General features: G+C 50.8%; 10 protein-coding genes across 10 annotated transcripts; 7 read left to right on the top strand and 3 right to left on the bottom strand.

Annotated features, from left to right (window-relative positions):
* Nucleotides 1-174: 174 nt before the first annotated feature.
* On the top strand, nt 175-2,757 carry N7515_005199 (uncharacterized protein; the record flags this gene model as incomplete). The annotated part of the gene is made up of 3 exons (XM_056665943.1): nt 175-774; nt 829-2,592; nt 2,644-2,757. The coding sequence occupies 3 exons, from the start codon at nt 175-177 to the stop codon at nt 2,755-2,757; spliced, it is 2,478 nt and encodes an 825-aa protein (XP_056519539.1).
* Nucleotides 2,758-3,450: 693 nt separating this feature from the next.
* Nucleotides 3,451-4,269, top strand: N7515_005198 (Haloacid dehalogenase type II; the record flags this gene model as incomplete). The annotated part of the gene is made up of 1 exon (XM_056665942.1): nt 3,451-4,269. One exon carries the CDS (start codon nt 3,451-3,453, stop codon nt 4,267-4,269), a length of 819 nt encoding a protein of 272 aa, XP_056519538.1.
* Nucleotides 4,270-4,940: 671 nt separating this feature from the next.
* On the top strand, nt 4,941-5,530 carry N7515_005197 (MAPEG family protein; the record flags this gene model as incomplete). The annotated part of the gene is made up of 2 exons (XM_056665941.1): nt 4,941-5,250; nt 5,331-5,530. 2 exons carry the CDS (start codon nt 4,941-4,943, stop codon nt 5,528-5,530), a joined length of 510 nt encoding a protein of 169 aa, XP_056519537.1.
* Nucleotides 5,531-5,975: 445 nt separating this feature from the next.
* N7515_005196 (uncharacterized protein) lies at nt 5,976-8,321 on the top strand (the record flags this gene model as incomplete). The annotated part of the gene is made up of 2 exons (XM_056665940.1): nt 5,976-6,285; nt 6,406-8,321. The coding sequence occupies 2 exons, from the start codon at nt 5,976-5,978 to the stop codon at nt 8,319-8,321; spliced, it is 2,226 nt and encodes a 741-aa protein (XP_056519536.1).
* Nucleotides 8,322-8,888: 567 nt separating this feature from the next.
* Nucleotides 8,889-10,405, top strand: pgxB (uncharacterized protein; the record flags this gene model as incomplete). The annotated part of the gene is made up of 5 exons (XM_056665939.1): nt 8,889-9,230; nt 9,278-9,445; nt 9,494-9,667; nt 9,720-9,965; nt 10,022-10,405. The coding sequence occupies 5 exons, from the start codon at nt 8,889-8,891 to the stop codon at nt 10,403-10,405; spliced, it is 1,314 nt and encodes a 437-aa protein (XP_056519535.1).
* Nucleotides 10,406-10,626: 221 nt separating this feature from the next.
* On the bottom strand, nt 10,627-12,439 carry N7515_005194 (cytochrome P450; the record flags this gene model as incomplete). The annotated part of the gene is made up of 4 exons (XM_056665938.1): nt 10,627-11,241; nt 11,293-11,677; nt 11,727-12,166; nt 12,236-12,439. 4 exons carry the CDS (start codon nt 12,437-12,439, stop codon nt 10,627-10,629), a joined length of 1,644 nt encoding a protein of 547 aa, XP_056519534.1.
* Nucleotides 12,440-13,215: 776 nt separating this feature from the next.
* On the top strand, nt 13,216-14,270 carry N7515_005193 (uncharacterized protein; the record flags this gene model as incomplete). Its single annotated transcript, XM_056665937.1, has 2 exons — nt 13,216-13,934; nt 13,988-14,270. 2 exons carry the CDS (start codon nt 13,216-13,218, stop codon nt 14,268-14,270), a joined length of 1,002 nt encoding a protein of 333 aa, XP_056519533.1.
* A 384-nt stretch (nt 14,271-14,654) lies between these two features.
* On the bottom strand, nt 14,655-15,779 carry N7515_005192 (lipase/thioesterase family protein; the record flags this gene model as incomplete). Its single annotated transcript, XM_056665936.1, has 2 exons — nt 14,655-15,379; nt 15,434-15,779. 2 exons carry the CDS (start codon nt 15,777-15,779, stop codon nt 14,655-14,657), a joined length of 1,071 nt encoding a protein of 356 aa, XP_056519532.1.
* A 618-nt stretch (nt 15,780-16,397) lies between these two features.
* N7515_005191 (flavin-containing monooxygenase) lies at nt 16,398-17,891 on the top strand (the record flags this gene model as incomplete). Its single annotated transcript, XM_056665935.1, has 1 exon — nt 16,398-17,891. One exon carries the CDS (start codon nt 16,398-16,400, stop codon nt 17,889-17,891), a length of 1,494 nt encoding a protein of 497 aa, XP_056519531.1.
* Nucleotides 17,892-18,121: 230 nt separating this feature from the next.
* On the bottom strand, nt 18,122-19,158 carry N7515_005190 (lipase family protein; the record flags this gene model as incomplete). The annotated part of the gene is made up of 3 exons (XM_056665934.1): nt 18,122-18,469; nt 18,533-19,020; nt 19,071-19,158. The coding sequence occupies 3 exons, from the start codon at nt 19,156-19,158 to the stop codon at nt 18,122-18,124; spliced, it is 924 nt and encodes a 307-aa protein (XP_056519530.1).
* Nucleotides 19,159-19,193: the final 35 nt, after the last annotated feature.

Genomic DNA, 19,193 nt, shown 5'->3' with positions numbered 1-19,193 from the left:
ATTGATCTATCACCTACTGCCTGTCGTACAGACACTTGTCCCTCAAGACTCGGTGAAATTGTCGGAAAAGGGCCTCGAGTCCGACAAAAGATAAACGTCTCACCCATGCTTAGCGCCATTGCCAGGCGACACTAACAAAGAAAATCCATCGAAATGTCTCAACAACTTTTCAAAATGGACGCTCAACACGATCAGGTCTCTTCGGAACATGAAGAGACAGAAGATCAATCTCACGCGCCACAGCGCCGGCGTCGTCCACCCCTGTCTTGTACAGTCTGTCGCAAGCGCAAATTAAAGTGCGATCGCGCTCAGCCCTGCGGGCAATGCGTGCGCTCAAAGACCACAGCCCAATGTGTTTTTGTTGGATCGCAGCCAGGCCCTATATCAGACTCACAGCGACGAATGTCTCCCCCGCAATTACCGACTGGTCGTGGGGCAGACGATCAATCGGGCCGGAAAAGCGGGATCTTTGTCTTTGATTCAAAATTGGGGCCGACTTCCACCTCGAATCGCGTTTCAAAGCGTGGTCGCTCCGATGAACTGCATGAGCTCCGGAGTCGGCTACGTATGCTGGAGAACTCTCTCGGCAAGTCGTCTCAACTCACACCCGAGACGTCTGTTTGCGATGTCCTCTCCGAAGTGGACACGGCGAATAGCTCAGAGAATGTCGGTGTCGATGATCGGGTGCGATTCTTGCCTGATACGAGCTTCCGCGGGAAGAAGGCGAAGACCCGCTATTTCGGTCGCAGTCATTATACAACTACGGTCTCCTTTGTGAGTGTTTCTTCATTATGGTGACCATGAGACAGATGTGCTAATTAGATATAGTTCCAAGATATTGGTGCCTTCATGCGGCGTGGTCGTCGTCGGGGAGAAGGAAAGGACAAAGAGTACACTGATATGAAGAAGTTCAAGACCGAGTTGTGGTCGCGCGAGACTCAAGCTCATCAACGCGAGTTCCGTGAGCAGGCCTTCAAACTCAAAGGAATGGTCCCCCAAAAAGTAGTTGCAGACCATTTGCTTCAACTATATCTCGACACTTTTGAGATGACATATCGGGTCTTGCACACGCCAACTTTCTTGAAACAATATGACGAATACTGGAATGAGAGCCAGCCAACTGACATGAGCTTCGTTGCTCAATTGCTCGCCATCATGGCTGCTGGGAGTTGCTTCTACGTCCCACCCCCAGGTCAAGATAATCGAGATATTTTCCAAAAACCTGCCATGAAGTGGATAATGGCTGTTCAGTCTTACATTTCATGCACATTTGTGAGTCCGGAAATCGACTTCCGGATGCTCCAGACCCAAACACTTCTTCTGGTAGCTCGTCTCGGGGTTGCCAGTGACGGAGATGTAGCTTGGGCCTCGGCTGGGTCATTGATTCGATCTGCGACGACAATGGGACTGCACCGTGACCCGACCCGGTTCCCAAAAGCTCGACCGTTTTATTCGGAGCTGCGTCGTCGTTTATGGGCGACTATCGTCGAGCTAGATCTCAAGATCTCCCTTGACCGTGGTGTACCACCCTCAGTCGACCTAGACGAATGTGACTGCGATGCACCATCCAATTGGAACGATGCAGACTTGTTCCCTGAGATGGAAAGCGATCCTGCTCCGTTGAGCACTGCTCTCTATACCCAAAACTTTTATCATACCCTCCTCACCAAGACCCTCCCCCTGCGCTATCGAATCGCCAAGAAGATCAATAGCCTCCGGTTCGACCTATCTTACGATGACGCTCTACGGATGGGCGATGAGCTCTCTCGCGCCACGCAACATACCTCTTCCTTATTCGACGATAACGCACACAGTTGCGCTTCAGACCAATCAGAACGCCATCGATTCGCCCAATCTCTCCACCTATTCATCATGCGCAAGTTCCTCCTCGCCCTCCACCGCCCCTTCTCGCTCAGCGTTGTGCGTCTGCCCAAATGCTCCTACTCTCGCAAAATATGTCTGGAAGAGTCCCTCGGCATCTTATCTCAAATGGAACTCTCTCCTCAGACAGAGAACATCCCCTATCCGCACATCACGCAGCTGGGTAGCGGTATGTTCCGCGATGAGACCTTCCACGCTGCAGTCACGGTATGCGTGGAGCTCTCCCTCCAAGCTAACGAGATGAGAACGTCCGCCACATCCGGCATGGACGGCGTTAACTCTAGCGTTCTCATGAGCATGATCCAGTCTCAGCAGGGGGTGATGATGCAGGCTGTCGAGCGAACGGCCGATAACTTTGGGAGACGTATTGGTGCTGGCGGAAAGGGGTGCAAGCCTTTCTACTTCTTGAATATTATTCTTGCTTCCGTCAAGTCGCGCGTCAAGGGGGAGGATCCTTTGTCCAATATTGAGGCTGCGTCGAAGAGATCTATTCGGGTTTGCAAGGGTATCCTGGATGGCCTTACATACGAGCAGTCGAAGAGCACTGCGGATAATGGGTTTGTACAGGTTGGTAGCCTCTTCGGCAGCTTTGTATCGGTCCCGGCTAACAGTCTTCAGACTCCTGTTCCTTCTAGCGCTACACCGGCTTCTGCCACACCAAGTGATGTTGATCCTATGTCACTATTGTCGAACGATTTCAGTGATTTTACGGTGAGTCTCTCTAATTCGGAACATGTTGAGCACTGTGCTGACCTTTTACAGCCAATGGACATGGGAGGATGGTTTGAGGGTCTGGATTACACTGGCACTGAGCTGTGGGACTGGAATGCCGATTTGTCGGCTAGTCTTCTTCCAACTTACGCACCAGCTACCTAGTTGTATCAAGGGCAGTAGGGGTTCTACGATAATGCACGTATCAGCCACTGGGTGGACCTCTAATGTAAAACATCTTTACTTTTCTATGTACGTTATTCACCCATTTCTACTAGGCGAGCAAGGCAGGAAGAAGAAGCATTTCAAGAACGTGACAAATGGCATGAAGCATCAGTTCCAACCGAGTTTTTTCCTCCTCGTCCCGGGCTATCATTGTTCTGGCTTCCGCCACCTCTATCTCCGCTCGATGCCAGCGCAATCTAGCTGCCAACAGTCGACGTAGCACTTATCTGCTACCCGAGTTGGGTCTGACTCCACACGTAGAATGCTACGGCCACTGTATAAGACGTGGCTTATTCGAAGATTCTTGGTCATTTACATAGAACCCGCATTTCACGTTCGATCTTAGTCCTCATTGGAGTAATACGACTCCAACTACCCCAACCATGCACGCCTCTTAATGCTACCTGGCTCGGACGACTGCCTTACCTTATCTTTGTACCTTGAGAATGTCATTATGTTGGGGTCTCTCGTGTATCACATGCAGCCCTGAAAAATCCCGAGGCTGTTGGGAAGAGTCAGTCGACATTGAGAATATCATGTCAACGTTTGCACCAGTATCTGATGACAATGCCTTTTCTATCACTCCATCAAAAGCCTCCATTCTTTCATACCTCTGGGAGAACCTTGATCAAGATGTGCCAGGATGGTATCCCTGCAATGCTATTTTTCGATGTCTTGGGGACAATCGTTGAATGGAGATGTTGCATCGCCAACGAACTGAATGCCGCAGCACAAAGGGTCCTGCAAGACCAAGCTCGAGATCTGAGTGCAGATGTGCGAAAGCGTGTCTCTGATATGTCTACTTCGAGCTGGCAGGAGATCTCGAAGGAGTGGCATGGCGCATATATGACCTTCGGGAACACTTACGATTCATCCAAGCCCTTTGTCTCTGTAGATGAACACAATCGCATCTCTTTGGAGAAAATCCTCAACAGACGACTTCTCCGGGGCTTATTTAACGAGCACGAGCTCAATGACTTGACCCTCGCTTGGCATCGACTAAACGCATACCCTGACAGTGTGCCAGGTATTTCGTTGCTGAACACTAAATTCTCGACGTCTACATTGTCCAATGGAAACGTGAGACTTCTCGAAGAGCTCCAAGAGCACAATTATTTGCCTTTCAAGCATGTCACCAGCGCGGAGCATTTAGGTGCTTACAAGCCGTCGCCAGAGGCCTATCATGGTTCTGCTCGGAGATTCGGTCTCAAGAGCTCGCAATGTTGTCTCATTGCAGCACATCTTGAGGACCTGCAGGCCGCCAAAAGGTGTGGGTTTCAGACAATATATCTCGAGAGACACATGGAGGAAGCCTGGGATAGTGAAGGCGTTGCACGAGCAAGAGAAGAGGGCATCGTCGATCATTGGGTCACAGTTGGAGGATCCGGTCTGATCGAAGTTGCTCGACATTTTGGGATCGAAAGTGGATTGTTAATTACCACCTTATCATGATCAACTAAAACCAGCAATTTCAAAAGAGAGCGATAAGTTGGTTAGTATGGTCTAAATAAAAAAAACATAAAAAAGAAATGTGCATCATCCGTGAATCGAACACGGGCCTCGTCGATGGCAACGACGAATTCTACCACTAGACCAATGATGCTAGTTCATGTATAACAGCAAGGATTAAAGTTACAAGAGGCCATAATACATACATGGGATGCTCTGATGTTGATTCTATTATTCTGATTCTATTTTATGAATTATATTTGAAAGAATTTGTATAGACAAGGGAGAGAGGATATCGAGCAGACCGTCACGTTGATTGCTGCATAGTTCCTGGGGTAGGGGTCGGTAGGGCCCTGGGTGCACTATGACAAGGCGTACTGCACAACCATACAGGTCCACTGCGGCTGGTTATGACGTTGAGATAGACATGTGCATATCCTCAGGCCAGAAAGTCAACTTTGAGACAATGGAAGTGGACAAAAGCACGATCGGCATGAGCTCATCCCTCGGGCCCTCGGGGTTGGGGAACGCCGATCGATCGTACTTATAAAGAGCGCCCGGGGAGAGCGCGCAGGGAGAAAACAGCGATTCTTTGAATATAATTTACAAGTTCGTATATATCACATATGTCGTGAGTAGTCGTTGCTTTCTACGAAGTACTTTAGAGGGAAAAAATGACTAACCCCTACAGTGCTCTGTTGTCTATTCTCGGCCTTCGTGCCGCCCCTGGCCAGGTCCCAGCAAACCACGCAGCTGGCTTTTTGGTGGTAAACTGGGCCTTCGCGTTCGGTATTATGAGTACACGCGCCACGAAGATACGCCTGGGCCTCGATCACAACGTTAGTCCGCGTGAAGACTTGAGCAAGTACGGCGAGGCCGCTGTGCAGTCGGGCAAGATCAGTCGTCGCACCCTGGACAGGCTGAAGCGACAGGAGGCGGCACATGCCAATGCGCAGGAGGGATATTCTTTGTTCGTTGCTGCGAGTATGTAAAACTTCCTTTCCTCACGGGTTGACGTCTTCGACCTTGAATGGGAGGTTGAAGCCCTGTGCTGACTGGTCTAGTCCTCGTGTCTCTGTATGCCGGCCTCCCCAATGAGACCATCAATACTGTCGGTGCTTGGTACTCGGTTTCGCGTGTTGCATACAGCTTGCTGTACACCTATATCGAGTTCCACCATTTGAGCTATCTGCGCTCGGTGGCTTGGTGGTCAGGCAACATTAGCTGCATCTATGCACTGGTACAGGCCAGTAAGAAACTGTGAGTTCGACTTTGCATATTGTCTCGTCTTCGAATATTACGTCGAGATAAATGAATGCGTTATGCGACCATATTTTCACATAGAATGAGTACAAGTTCAAGCTTAATCAGCAGCTCTAGAAAGACAGACCAATCGGAGCAAACAGAGATTAGTATTTTGTATACTGTGTAAACTCCCAAGGCAGAGTATTAATCCTGCTAGTCCAAGCTCGAGTTTCTCACACGGACAATGACATGGAGTCACATGGCCCACGTCGACTCGCTTCACTGAGCATCACTCATCGATTCATTACCTGACTTTTTTTCCTACTGCCATTCAAAGAAACGCAGCTGAGGGCGAAGGGTGAAGGCTGAGTAAGTACTTCGTATAGTTATGAGATGCGAGAAAGGAGCCTAACTACCAAAAAGAGGAAAAGTAAACAATGATGAATAACCGCATCACGTGATTGATGGATATCACATATCACCACAAGTCACAACACGGGGTAAGACTCACTGAGGTAACACTCACCGCGCCTGTTGGTGACATAACCTCCGTCTTACGGTCTTTCTCTACGGCCGACAACAGTTCTCGAGATTACAAGCTGCGCTCGAAGCAGTTAGGGGAAAGGCCGAAGCAGGTCGAAGAGAGACAGAAACAGGTTGAAGATGAAATCAGACGGGAGAAAGAGAGACGGGAACAAGCCGAAGACGAGGCCAGGCGGGAGAACAGAGTCGGGAACAAGCCGAAGAGCTCATCTGACCCACTACTTTTGTGGAGTTCTTGCGCCATTCCCACAACCTCCTCTCTCGACCCTTGAGAGTTGGGACACCATCTCGCTCGACTACCAGGAAAATACCCCTTCCTACATACTGGGAAATATTGCCCGATACGATTAGAACCCTGGAACATCTGCTCGACACAACTGTCGGAGATCTACCGGTCCGTCTCTGGCTATCTTCAGCTGACACCAGGAGGGACGCCACATCTATTTACTTCACTGGATGAGCTGGAAGGATTTGGTCGAGAGTTTTCTGAAACGCCTATAAGCAGCGAGCGAGACCTCGAGGCCTATGAGCGATTCGCCGTGGAGAAGCATGTCCGCGACATCATTTCCGAGTTGTGCAAAATACCCGCTGCTCGCGACGAGTTTGGCCTCGGCGATGGAATCCAGTTCAGAAAAAATCATACGAATTCCTTAAACGAGAACGAAGCTATTGAAGCGGATGCAAGCCAACCGCCCAGTGTACACCGGCCAAGACCTGATCAGTTTTGCATCCATCGTATCGACGGCAACACTAACACGCTTCTAACGACTGTCGAGTATAAACCGCCACACAAGCTTCCTGTCGCGACCCTTCGTATGGGGCTCCGACCGATGGACTTATGGAAGGAGATGGTCGGATCAAACAAAGTACTGACAAAGCAGGAAGAAAAGTTGAAAGATAAGGCAGAGCGACTTGTCTGCTCTGCGCTTGTCCAGGAATACCACGTGATGATTCAGGAAGGGCTCGAATATTCCTATGTGACAAATGGGATTGCTCGAGTCCTACTCCGTGTTCCATGCGACGACCCTGGCACGCTGTACTACTTTCTTTGTGACCCCAATAGCGAATTGAACCCGGAAGTTGAATATACTTCTCAGCTACGGAAGACTTCTGTTGCGAGGACACTGTGTCTGTGTTTGATGGCTTTTCGCTCGGCCGCGCGTGGCCAGGAATGGCGAAATTCGACACGACTAGACCTTCCCATTTGGAAGACCAGCTCTGACCACACTCGTTCTCAGATTCCCAAATTAGGACTGCGGCAGACCCTTCTCCACCCAGAGAGTACCAACCCGGTGTATCCGAGTCCGGAATCCGGTTTATCTTATCTGCCATCGTCTCCGCCGGGTTCTCCAGCAGCAGCAGCTCGCCGAGTACCTACAAGGTCTCAGGCGGGCCGCGCACCGTCAGGTGTTCTACCACGTCCCTCGCAGTCGCCAAACTCATCGGGCTCCGATTCGAACCAAGCAACAAGCCGCAAGCGGGGCCTCATCCATGTCACGTCATCCCCGTCTACCCAACGAGCAGGTCGTCAACGGGACAAGGGAAGTAATCAAGGCGACCAGGCCCGACATCACAATGCACAATTTTGCACTCAACGATGTTTACTCGGATTGCAGTCTGGCGGTATCCTAGACGACTGCTGTCCAAATGTGATGCTTCATCGTCGAACCAAGGACGATCTCCGACATCCGATAGCCTCGGGAGATTTGCTGGGTTTATTTAAAGCACAATTGGACGAGAACATTGACCGCTGCACACCTCTCGGGGGTTGTGGCGGATACGGTGCGCCGTTCAAACTTACCTGCGTCGAATACGGCTACACTGTCATCGGAAAAGGAACCACGTCTGGGCTGTGGAAAGAAGTCTCCGGCGAAGCGCAGGTATACCACATTCTGCGAAAGGTCCAAGGGTTGGCCGTGCCTGTCTTCCTGGGTACCATTGACCTGGCAAAAATCTACTTTCTTCACGGAGCTGGAGAGATTCGTCATATGCTCGTGATGGGCTGGGGAGGAGAAAGCACGACATCGATGGAGCTGGCGCCCTGGCTCCGGCACGAAATTCGCAAAACAAACAGAGAAATCAAAGCCTTGGGAATCATTCACGACGATCTTTCGCGTGACAATATTTTATGGAATAAAGAACTTGGCCGGGCATTGATCATCGACTTTCATCGGTCCACTTTGAAATGTCGACCGACTTTGCAGCGATCGGTTAAACGACGACTATTTCCAGAGGCAGAAGATCCCAAACGTCTTCGTGTGACGTGACGCAGTGTGCATAATTGTTGTAGTTCATTATGCCTGATATTGAAGGATACCCTGATGAGAAGCCAAGAAATGAAGTGATAATATTCCAGCTTTCGGAGGAGCTCAAGATGTTTGATCAAGTATGATTGGTGGAAGAACACAATTCCCCAGGACCCCAGATTAGCTCGGGGGAATGAAATCCGGCCAGAACAACGAAGTCACGTGCAGAAACTGTTATGCTCTTGGCATAATGCGGAGAATTGATTCCACCCTCAGTCTATTCAATATTGACTCAATCGATACAGTTATTGGGTAGGCCCTGTCGATCACAATGGTCTGGTCGAAATCACTTGATCTGACAGGCGGAGAAATGTCTTTCCCTTAGCCATTGTGACGCGTGAAGTTCCCCAGTTTTCTTTAAAAATCCGGGGAAAGACACAATGTACAGCTTTAGAAGGAGTTTTGTTTGTGCTGGGGATATTCCGGGGTACTTTATAAATTAGCCGTTGTCTCTGTTGGAGGTTCTAATCTCGACGCTGGAGCAATTGAGCTCATTGACCCAGCTACAACCAGCTCCAACCAGCAACGATGAAGTTTCTCGCTATCGGTGCTCTCCTACTCAGCACAGTAGGTGCTATTGCTACAGAGCACATCATCCATGGCGCACAGATTATCCCGGCTACGGACAAGGCGGGATTGAAGAAGATTGGAGCTCATGGACACCACAAGCACCCGGACCGTCGGACTGTGACAATTCGCTCATCGACGAGTGACACCGACGATATCTCCGATGATTTCCTCTGGGGTATCAAGGCTGCCAACCATGGCGGTAGACTTCTTTTGAAGAAGGGCAAGAAGTATGTCATCGGCAAGAAGCTCGATCTGAGTTTCTTGGATAATATTGAGGTGCAGCTTGAGGGTGAATTGATGGTGCGTCCCTGAGGAAGTGAAGGCCCGAGCCTGACTGACATAGACAGTTCACCGATGATATCGACTACTGGCAAGCAAACCATTTCTACTATCCTTTCCAGAAGTCTATCACCTTCTGGGTCTGGGGTGGTCAGGATATCAAGATCTTTGGCAAGGGTACTCTGAATGGTAATGGCCAGGAGTGGTACAATGCCTTTGCTGGTCGGGAAATTCTGGTATGACTCGGTCCACAGGGATGTTGATTCAAGCTAATTGCTGCTCAGGACGATGAAAACACATTCTATCGACCCATTCTGTTTCTGACCGACAACGCTACCCGCGTCTCTGTCGAGGGCATCACACAACTTAACTCTCCTTGCTGGACCAACTTTTTCGTGCGCACGAATGATATCTCATTTGACGATGTTTATATCAATGCCTTCTCAACTAATGCATCGGTAAGTGGCGCTCTGGGTATATCGCAGATTTTGTCTAACCGCCCGCGCATAGGCCTTGCCCAAGAACACCGACGGCTTTGACTCCTTGAACGTGGATGGCCTTAGCGTGACCAACACCCGCATCGATATTGGCGATGACTGCTTCTCGCCTAAGCCTAACACGACGAACATCTTCGTGCAGAATCTGTGGTGCAACAACACCCACGGTGTCAGCATGGGCAGCATTGGGCAGTACCCCGGAGTCGAGGACTTCATCGAGCATGCCTGGATTGAGAATGTGACTCTCCTGAACGGACAGGTTAGAACTTCCACTTCGATTCAGGCTTTGAGACGCACGATTCTAATGTCAAGCAGAATGGCGCCCGTCTGAAGGCCTGGGCCGGACCGAATGTCGGCTTTGGCCGCATCAACAACATCACGTACAAGGACATCCGAATTGGGAACACCGATGCGCCGATCGTGTTGGACCAGTGCTACTTCGACATCAACTCCACCACATGCGCGGAATATCCGTCATCGGTCAACTTCACCAACATTACCTTTGAGAACATCTACGGTACCTCGTCGGGCAAGAATGGCAAGGTTATCGCTGACCTTACCTGCTCGCCCAATGCCGTGTGTTCGGGTATTCAACTGTCGGATATTGATATCAGCAGCCCGGCTGGTAGCCCTTCGACTGTTATCTGCGATGGAATTCATGGCGATGTTGGTGTTGAGTGCCAGCCCAGCTCGTCTTGATGGGGATATAACGGGAATGTCTGCAGACATTGAATGTGGAGTTACAGTCACATTAGACAGTAGATGGGAGAATGAAGTCCAATGTTCAGTTCAGATTCAAATATCCAAGTGGTCTCATATTGCTTGCATTTCCTCATCAAACATAGCCAATCATCCTATAAATACTCCTTGCATAAAATCCAACGCTGTACAAACCCTACATTTCAATGATACAATTCAATTTACCACTCGTCAACCCTCCGCATCCTCAGATGCATCCCTTCGACAGGCTTAATCGTCACAGCCCCAGAAATATGAATCTCCTGCTTCGGATCCTGCATCTCAAATGCAAACCGACCGACAACACCAGCAAGAGCGCACCGCAGCTCCGCACGCGCAAAATCCTTGCCAATGCAAGACCGCTGTCCATGCAGGAATGTGATCTGGGCATAATTTGTCGATGCCCCGCCGTTATTGTTTGGGACGCGGTTTCCGTTCTTGTCCGTGTCAATCCATCGCTCTGGCAGGAAGTCCTCGCCGTTATCGCCCCAGAATAGTGGAATTCTGTTGATTGCCCAGGGGCATATCACAAGGCGTGTCCCCTTCGGAATGTACTTGCCGGCTACCACTGTATTGCGGACGGCTTCGCGGATCGTGGTTGGTACTGTTGGGTAGAGGCGGAGGACCTCCTGACAGACGCCGTTTAGCAATGGGAGAGATTCGAGGTCTTGGTGTGTGATTGGGCTGTCACCAGAGGGAATCTTGGCTCGGATCTCCTCGCGGAGTCGGTTCTGATACTCTGGGTGCAGGTGAAGGAGATAGCAGGCCCAGGTCAAGGCGCTGGCGGTGGTCTCGTGCTGTGTGAACGTTAGTCAAGTTGGATCTACCAGGTTCACTGCAATACTTACTCCAGCAGCCAAGAAGGTCAACATCTGGTCTACCAATTCTGCGTCCGTGAAATCACCACCAAGCATCATGGTGCCCAGAATATCGGCTTCCAGATCCTGCGCTGAGGCCTTGGACTCAGCGAGACTGATACGCTTCTCGCGTACAATCTCATCGCATATACTGCGCAGATAGGCCGTCTCGACATTGAGGACTGTATTCATCCGCCACGGTACACGCCTGGCCATCCATTGCGGCAGCGCAAAGTTCATCACCAAGAATGCCAGTTTCTCCTTGGTTGGTTCGAGGATCCTCGCAAAACTCTCGGCTACCTTATTTTCCTTGTTGTGTAGAGAGCCAAAGTCGCGCCCCATTGCTATCGGTCCGATGATGTCGAGCGTAAGTCGGCTACACGGCTGTTAGCATGCGTAGTCAATTACGCTCACGGTGAACGTACCTCGCCCATTCGCTCATCTCAATCTTGCCCTCTTGTTCTTCTGGCTTCGTTCCTTCCATTGGGGAATTCTTCATTTCATTCTCTAGTTCATCCAGCAATTGGCCCGTCTTATTCCACATCAGTGAATACATGGACCGTATGTTCTTGATGTTAAACGCGGGCGTGAGTGCCTTGCGCTGCTTCTTGTGGGCTGCACCTTCCGATGTGATCATCCCAAAGCCGATGATCCGGGCGAGGAAGTTGCGTGCGCGCCATGGCTTCTCAAAGTCATATGTGTTTGTGCTCATGATATCTAACAGAGCCTGGTGGTTTGTCGGGAGCAGGTAGCTCTGATTGAACATGTCGCGGATGTGAAGGAGTCCTTCATTCGGAATCGTCTTCATCCAGTGCAGGGGTTTGGTTCCCCTGGGTGAGTCGAATACCATCTCTGAGTGCGAGCCCTGGACGAGTCAGTCTTGTGCTGTTTCATTTTTCATTTTTCAATTTTTTGACTGGGATGTTTCGCCTACCTGTATCTTGGGCAGATGCCGCAATGGGTTGAGCATGAACGGCCATATTATCAACCCGTATACGGCATTCAGGAGGAAGTTTACCCCCAGTACGCCTAGGCAGACTGTTTGAAAGGCCGTGTCTTCAAAGACAGTGCGTTGGAGGACATAGGCTTCTACCAGGGAGAAAGCGGCCACAGCGGGGAGACCGTCACCGAGGGCCATATTGTGATCAGATATTCAGAATATTGAAGACTGAACTGGTTAAACACAGTACAAAGCCTTAGGCCCATCCGATGAAATATGTATTCATTTATCAGGAGAGGTCTGAGATCCCCCCACAGGGATCGGCGTTTTCGTTCCTGTTGGGGCGACCAACGCGAGACCTCGGCAGTCATTTTGTTGAATTTCAGATGTTAACCTCGAGATTGTTCATATCCATTGGTTTGTTATAATATTGACATGAGATTGACATGAGATTGACATGAGATTGACATGAGATGGTAACTATTCAGTGATGCCTGCAGTCTGTCACTTAGCGGAATAGTTCCAAGGTAGGACCAGTGGTGTGTATATCGATCACCGTAGAGCATACTGCGTATGTCGGTGGTTGTAGTGTGTATTTTGTACAAGGCCCGTACACAGCAGGAACTCCATAACTACTTGCGCTGCATTGTTAGTTTACTGTGTTATGCAGTCGAATGTTCTTCCCTCGTGGAGTCCCCGTGATCTCATGCATTTCTGCGGGGTCGCCAAGAGACCAGTTGACATGTGAAATCGAAAGCAGCAGGTGATCGTCAGGACTCAGGACGAAATGCATCACTTCGTCGATCACTTTTGAAGTTGGAGAAATTTTCATTCGCATTGGTCTCCATTTTAGCAATGAAGCTTGATTCAAAGCCTCGGCTTGACACTTGAACATACAGATATAATAATATACCCCGATCTCATCATCCCACCAATTTTACCCTCCGATCAATCTCAACTTCATCTCTCACGCAATGTCGGCCCTCGAACTCGTCACCCAGTACGCTCAGGTAGCGTTGACCCACCTCCCCGAACCCGCCCAACAATTCCTCCGCAACTCCGCAACGCAAAAGACCCTGGGTGCTATCGCCGCACTTGGTCTGGTCCGCGCGACAAATCGCTTCATCTCACAACGCGCTCTCCAGAACTGGACGAGCAATGATCCATGGAATCCCGCCCGTGAGCTGATCCTCTTGACAGGCGGCTGCAGTGGCATCGGCAAGCAGGTCATGGAAGACCTCGCACGCGCCGGCCTGCGTGTTATCATCCTCGATATCAATGAGCCAAACTTTGATTTGCCTGCCAATGTATTTTTCTACAAGGCGAACATCACCGACTCCGGGGATATTGCAGAGGTAGCAAAGGCCATCCGTGCCAACCACGGTGAGCCCACCGTGTTGGTGAACAACGCGGGTGTCGGCCATGACGGCACTATCCTCGAGGAGCCCGAGGCCAAGATTCGTCAGACTTTCGAGGTGAACACTCTCTCGCATTTCCTGATGGTCAAGGAATTCTTGCCGGCTATGATCAAGGCCAACCACGGTCACATTGTGACTGTGGCCAGTATGGCTAGCTTCGTCGCACTCGGTGAGATGGTGGATTACTGCTGTTCCAAGGCTAGTGCGCTTGCTTTCCACGAGGGACTGCGCCAGGAACTGCGCCACTGGTATCACGCACCCAAGGTGCGCACAAGGTAAGGAAGGGAATGCTCCGGTCAAGTGTTCTCCATAGCTAATTCGGTTTTAGTGTTATCCACCCCCTGTGGGTGCGAACCCCTATGATCCACCTTCTCACCGAGAATGAGGCACAATTCAATCAGCCTATTATGACCCCCCAAGTGGTCTCAGACGCGATCTGCAAGCAGATTGTGTCTCAAACCAGTGGCCAGGTTATCTTGCCTGCTCGTCAGTCGGCGGCTAGTCTCGTGCGTGCTATGCCTACCTGGTTACAGGAGAGTGTGCGCACTTATGCGTCTGGTTCATTGAAGAGAATGCGGGATGCGCAGGCGGCGCTCGTTAAGGCGCAGTAGATAACATCGTTCTTGAATTGAATGATTTGAGATACCTCTGGATTTGGTTACGTCGGGAATGAATGTATATAGTATTAGGGTTTAGCAATATCACCAGCTGGTTCATGGACTTGCGTTCTCTGAGGATAAACAAGTATATTTCAGTGTACGGTGTTGAAATTTTCTGTTTCTCATGCATGTTGCGGGCAAAATATCCTCAACACCTGCTCCAGCTAGAGCTGGCACTACTAGGTACTTATAATATACCGCTGAATTCACGCAAGTCTCTGAAATATATTGTATTTCCATGGTATTTACTCGATGTAAAGATATGTCGTTCAAGGTCTACTCGCACATATTCTCCGACATACAGTGTCGTGTGTCACATCCCAACCATAGACTTCATCAAACCATATTCTCAGCCAGATACGCCTCAATGCGCTTCCCCTGCTCCGTCTTCGTAGGATCACCAAGCTCCAAATTCGAGAACGGCGCCACATGGCACTCACGACGTCCAATAAACAACTCCGCATTCTCATAACCCTCCTTCAACTTCGCCGTGAAATCCTTGATAATCGGCAACATGATCTCATTGCTACCGCCGGTGATCAAAATCGATTTCACGGGGAACCTAGAGAACCACTCCTTCGGTGCGGTGGACAGATCCGTGTAGTAGTCTCGCTTTCTACCACCGATGTAGGCCGTCGCCCACGGTCCCGCAACCGCAGTCGTGATGATGTCGCCGCCATGGTAGACTTCCATCTCAGGGAACTCCGTGTCCATCAGTGTCCACGGGGCGATCATCACCGCGCCGCCAAGCTGACCCTCGACAGGTAGCGGCTTGATCTCCGGATGAGTATGGGCCATGTGGGAGAGAACGCCGCCGACGAGGTTCCCGCCTGCCGAGTCGCCGCCCAGGAAGACCGAGGAGGGGTCGCGGTTAGGTTGCGACAAGATATACCGCACGCTGTTCACTGCTTGTCGGAGTTGTGTCGGGTATGTCGCGACTGGCGCGAGGGTGTATGTGATGCCGAACACGGCGACGCTTTTCCCGGAGATTTCCAGGTCGCGCACGAGCTGCGCATAGAATTTCCAGTACCCCGAGTGGGCGGGCAGTCCGAAGCCACCTCCTGCACAGGGGGGAAATTAGTGTGATGGTGATAACTGCAGGTTGGGGAACATACCGTGGAACCAGACAATCACATTGTCGGCATTGGGATCACCGTGCCAATGGCCCAATCCGCCATCACCGACTTGGATGGTTTGCGGTTTTTGGCCCGTCTTCTTCTTGTACCTCTCATAGATCTGGTCGGAGGAGGGCAGAATGTACTGCATTTGACGCGGACTCAGGCGCTTAGTTGCCTGGCGGAAAAGCGCATATCCCGCATGCAAGAGCAGACTGGCTGCTTGGCGCTCAGTGCGCCGGATGCCAGTGAGGATCGCAAAGAAGACGGCGACGACAATGGAGCCCACTGCTGGCAGCAGGTCCAGTTTCTCCCAGAGAGTGAGTGTGACTTTAGCTAGAGACATTTTGGCTATCGAGTTTCATCACTTTTTGGAGGGGCCATGGCTGATAAGTTCTATCGCGGCCAAGCGCGAAGTGGATCTTCGCAAAGCTCGCCCGTTGTAGTAAAGATGAGCAGGGGGCCGAGGTCTTGATTAGGAGGAATCCCTCGGTTTTCTGGGAATTGCATATGTCATTGTCATCTCTCATACTGTGTACTGCATACATACTGTGTACAATGATATCGTGGAAAGACCAACCGGATCATCTGGAGTAGATCTACTAGATCTATGTAAGTGGTACTTCTAATTGAGGGTTCTCAGTATGTTCATGCTTGTCACTGTACTTGTAACTATCGTCTAGTCTGGTCACGATAACTATACGGAGTACGTAGTTACGGAGACACCTAAACACCTAAATATAGATGTAAGAAGTCGTGACAATATCCAGCACGTTCCAACTTCCAACGTTCGTCATGATCCCCGCATGAATTAACGTACTGTTTACCCAAAGTGTTCCTCAAGATCCACCGCCGATCATCACCTGAAGACAAGAGAAAATGTTGAAAGTCAACCGAGGCATGTGAACTGTCTGCTTAAATGACCCGATCGCCAATCTTCAGTTCGACTTCACAAAATCCCAACATGAATGGAACTAAAGAGACTCGTTACGACGTAATTATCGTCGGCGCTGGCATCTCCGGCATCAACGCCGCTTATCGTCTTCAAGAACAATGCCCTGGCTACAGCTATGCTATCCTCGAAGCTCGCAACGATCTCGGTGGTACCTGGGATCTCTTCAGGTACCCTGGAATTCGCTCCGACTCCGACCTCTTCACCTTTGGCTTTCAGTTCAATCCCTGGTCTCACGATAATCCCATTGCTGCGGGCAGTGATATCAAGGAATATGTGCGCTCCACCGCGGCCAAATTTGGCATCGACAAGAACATCCTTTTCAACCATCGCCTGTCGTCTAGCGACTGGTCCTCCGAGGAGAATGTCTGGTCGCTGAATGTCACCACCGACGGGAACGAGCAGACCTTCACCGCCCGTTACATAATTTTCGGCACGGGCTATTACAATTACAAGGAGCCCCTGAAGGCCGAGATCCCCGGTCTTGACAACTTCCAGGGTCAGATCGTGCACCCGCAGTTCTGGCCGGAAGATCTCCAGTATAAGGACAAGAAGGTCGTGATCATCGGTTCCGGCGCCACCGCCATCACTCTCCTCCCGAATCTGGCCCAACATGCCGCCCGTGTGACGATGCTCCAGCGGAGCCCGACTTACATCCTCTCTCTCCCCAACCGCACAAGCAGTCGCTGGCTGTCATACATCCTGCCCAACAAGTTGTATACCAGGGTGCAGCGCCTGATCTGGATTTACACCTCGCGCATCTTCTTCCTGTTCTGCCAGCGCTTCCCGAACTTCTCCCGCTGGATCCTCCAGTTGGGGGTGCGCAAGCAGCTGCCCAAGCATATCCCTCACGACCCGCATTTCAAGCCCAGGTACAACCCCTGGGACCAGCGATTGTGTGTCTGCCCGGATGGGGATCTATTCCGCAGCCTCAGGCAAGGGAAGGCCGATGTCAAGACCGATACTATTCGCCAGGTCACGAAGAATGGCATTATCTTGAACTCGGGTGAACAGCTGGACGCGGATATCATTATTACTGCTACGGGACTACGCTTGCAAATCGCCGGTGGCTCGGTGCTGTCGGTCGATGGGAACAAGATCGATGTCGGTGACAAGTATCTGTGGAATGGGGTCATGCTGCAGGATCTGCCTAATGCTGCTTTCGTCATTGGGTACACCAATGCGTCGTGGACTCTGGGTGCGGATGCCACGGCACAGTTTGTCTGCCGTTTGTTGAAGAAGCTGGAGTCGCGGAAGCTGATCGCTGCTGTTCCTCGCTTGAAGGAGAAGGACGCGGCCACGATTCAGGAGCGTCGACTGTTGAACCTCAACTCGACCTATGTCTCTATTGCCGAACGTGTGTTGCCCAAGGCTGCCGATCGGGGTCCATGGCAGCCACGTGAACACTACATGAAGGACATTAAGTTTGCTCTGGGTGGTGATCATGACACCGGGCTGGAATTTGTACAAGGGCCCAGTCTACAACTGCGACCCAAGCTTGAATGATTGATCGTTATGTATATGTGATACCGCTTTCTTTTTGTTTTGTGAATTCGAACTTTGTAATATGCCGTTCAGCGAGATCTTCAATACACAGTATATCATTATGGTGTGGGACTATACCACGTATCTTGCATTCCTTCCGCTCCTGACTCAAGAATATACAGCGCATCTAGGTACCCTTGCTATCCATCATGTCATGCAGTCATGCTCATCTGTTGCATCAGATCCTTGCATCAATGTCCTTTGTCGGCAGGGTCCGCGCACACGCTGAGATTCCCAAAGTACCACCCGTGGTCAGGACTCGGCCAGATGGGGGACGACGGGGCTGTACCCTCGTTGCCTTCTTTGCTGTTTATCCCTTCGATACGCTTCACCACGGCTGTGGTGACCTGCTGGCCAGTTTCTTGGTCAATCCAGTATTCAGGTGAAGGCTGGCTCCAGTCGAAGATAATTCCCGTGGGCGGGATCTTCGGAACAAGGTCTGCGGCGTGCGTGACTCGATACACACTGTCTGGTGGTTGTTGGCTGGTGATAAATTCGGCCAGCTTCTTGTTTCCTGGTTTGGGGCTTCCGAACGTCCACTACTCAATTTATCCCTGGTTAGCTGGCCGACTTTCCAATCTCGTCATGGCTGTCCAACTGACCATATCCAGAGTGAAGTGTTTCCGCAGAGAAGCTCCTGCCAGGGTCGCAACCGCCGCGCCTAGACTGTGTCCGACGACACTCAACCGATAGTCTTGGTATTCCTGCGTGGCCTGCTTCAGTTTTGAAGTGGCCTGATCTTCCACAGCTTGCCAGTATTCCAAGAACCCCTCATGGGCCAGACAGCCCTCGCAGATGTCTATCTTACTGAGATTAATCTTGAAGTCTATCTCGGAGTCGTGCTTGGATATTGTTCCACGAAAGGCTAAGACGATGAGCTGCCGTGTATGGTCTAAGGCAATATAGCCCGTTGGTCCAGTTGTGCTATGGAAGATGTCGATGACGGTGGTGTTATCGGCTTCAACAAATTCGCAGTTACCGAAATCGCAGGTCACGCTTTGGCCGGTGTGGTTGATGTTTTGATCGCATGCGGACACAGCGGCGAACTGGGAGAACAAAGTGAATCTCTCCAAAAGTTCCGATGAGATTTCTGACGGAGAATGGTTAGGTACTGCGTTACGGTATGCGGTTCAGACTCACCTCGGCGCGCTAGTGGGACAGGCGTAGCTACAGCAGTCACGCTGAGTGAGAGCACCGCTAGTATAAGGCGCATGATTGGCCGGACCATGTCGGACTATAAGAGCGAGAGTATATTGTAAGTGT

The sequence above is a fragment of the Penicillium bovifimosum genome (genome assembly GCF_028826915.1).
Source record: "Penicillium bovifimosum strain IBT 22155 chromosome Unknown utg000005l_segment0_segment0, whole genome shotgun sequence".
Lineage (NCBI taxonomy): Eukaryota > Fungi > Ascomycota > Eurotiomycetes > Eurotiales > Aspergillaceae > Penicillium > Penicillium bovifimosum.
This window is presented reverse-complemented; position numbering and strand designations above follow the sequence as displayed.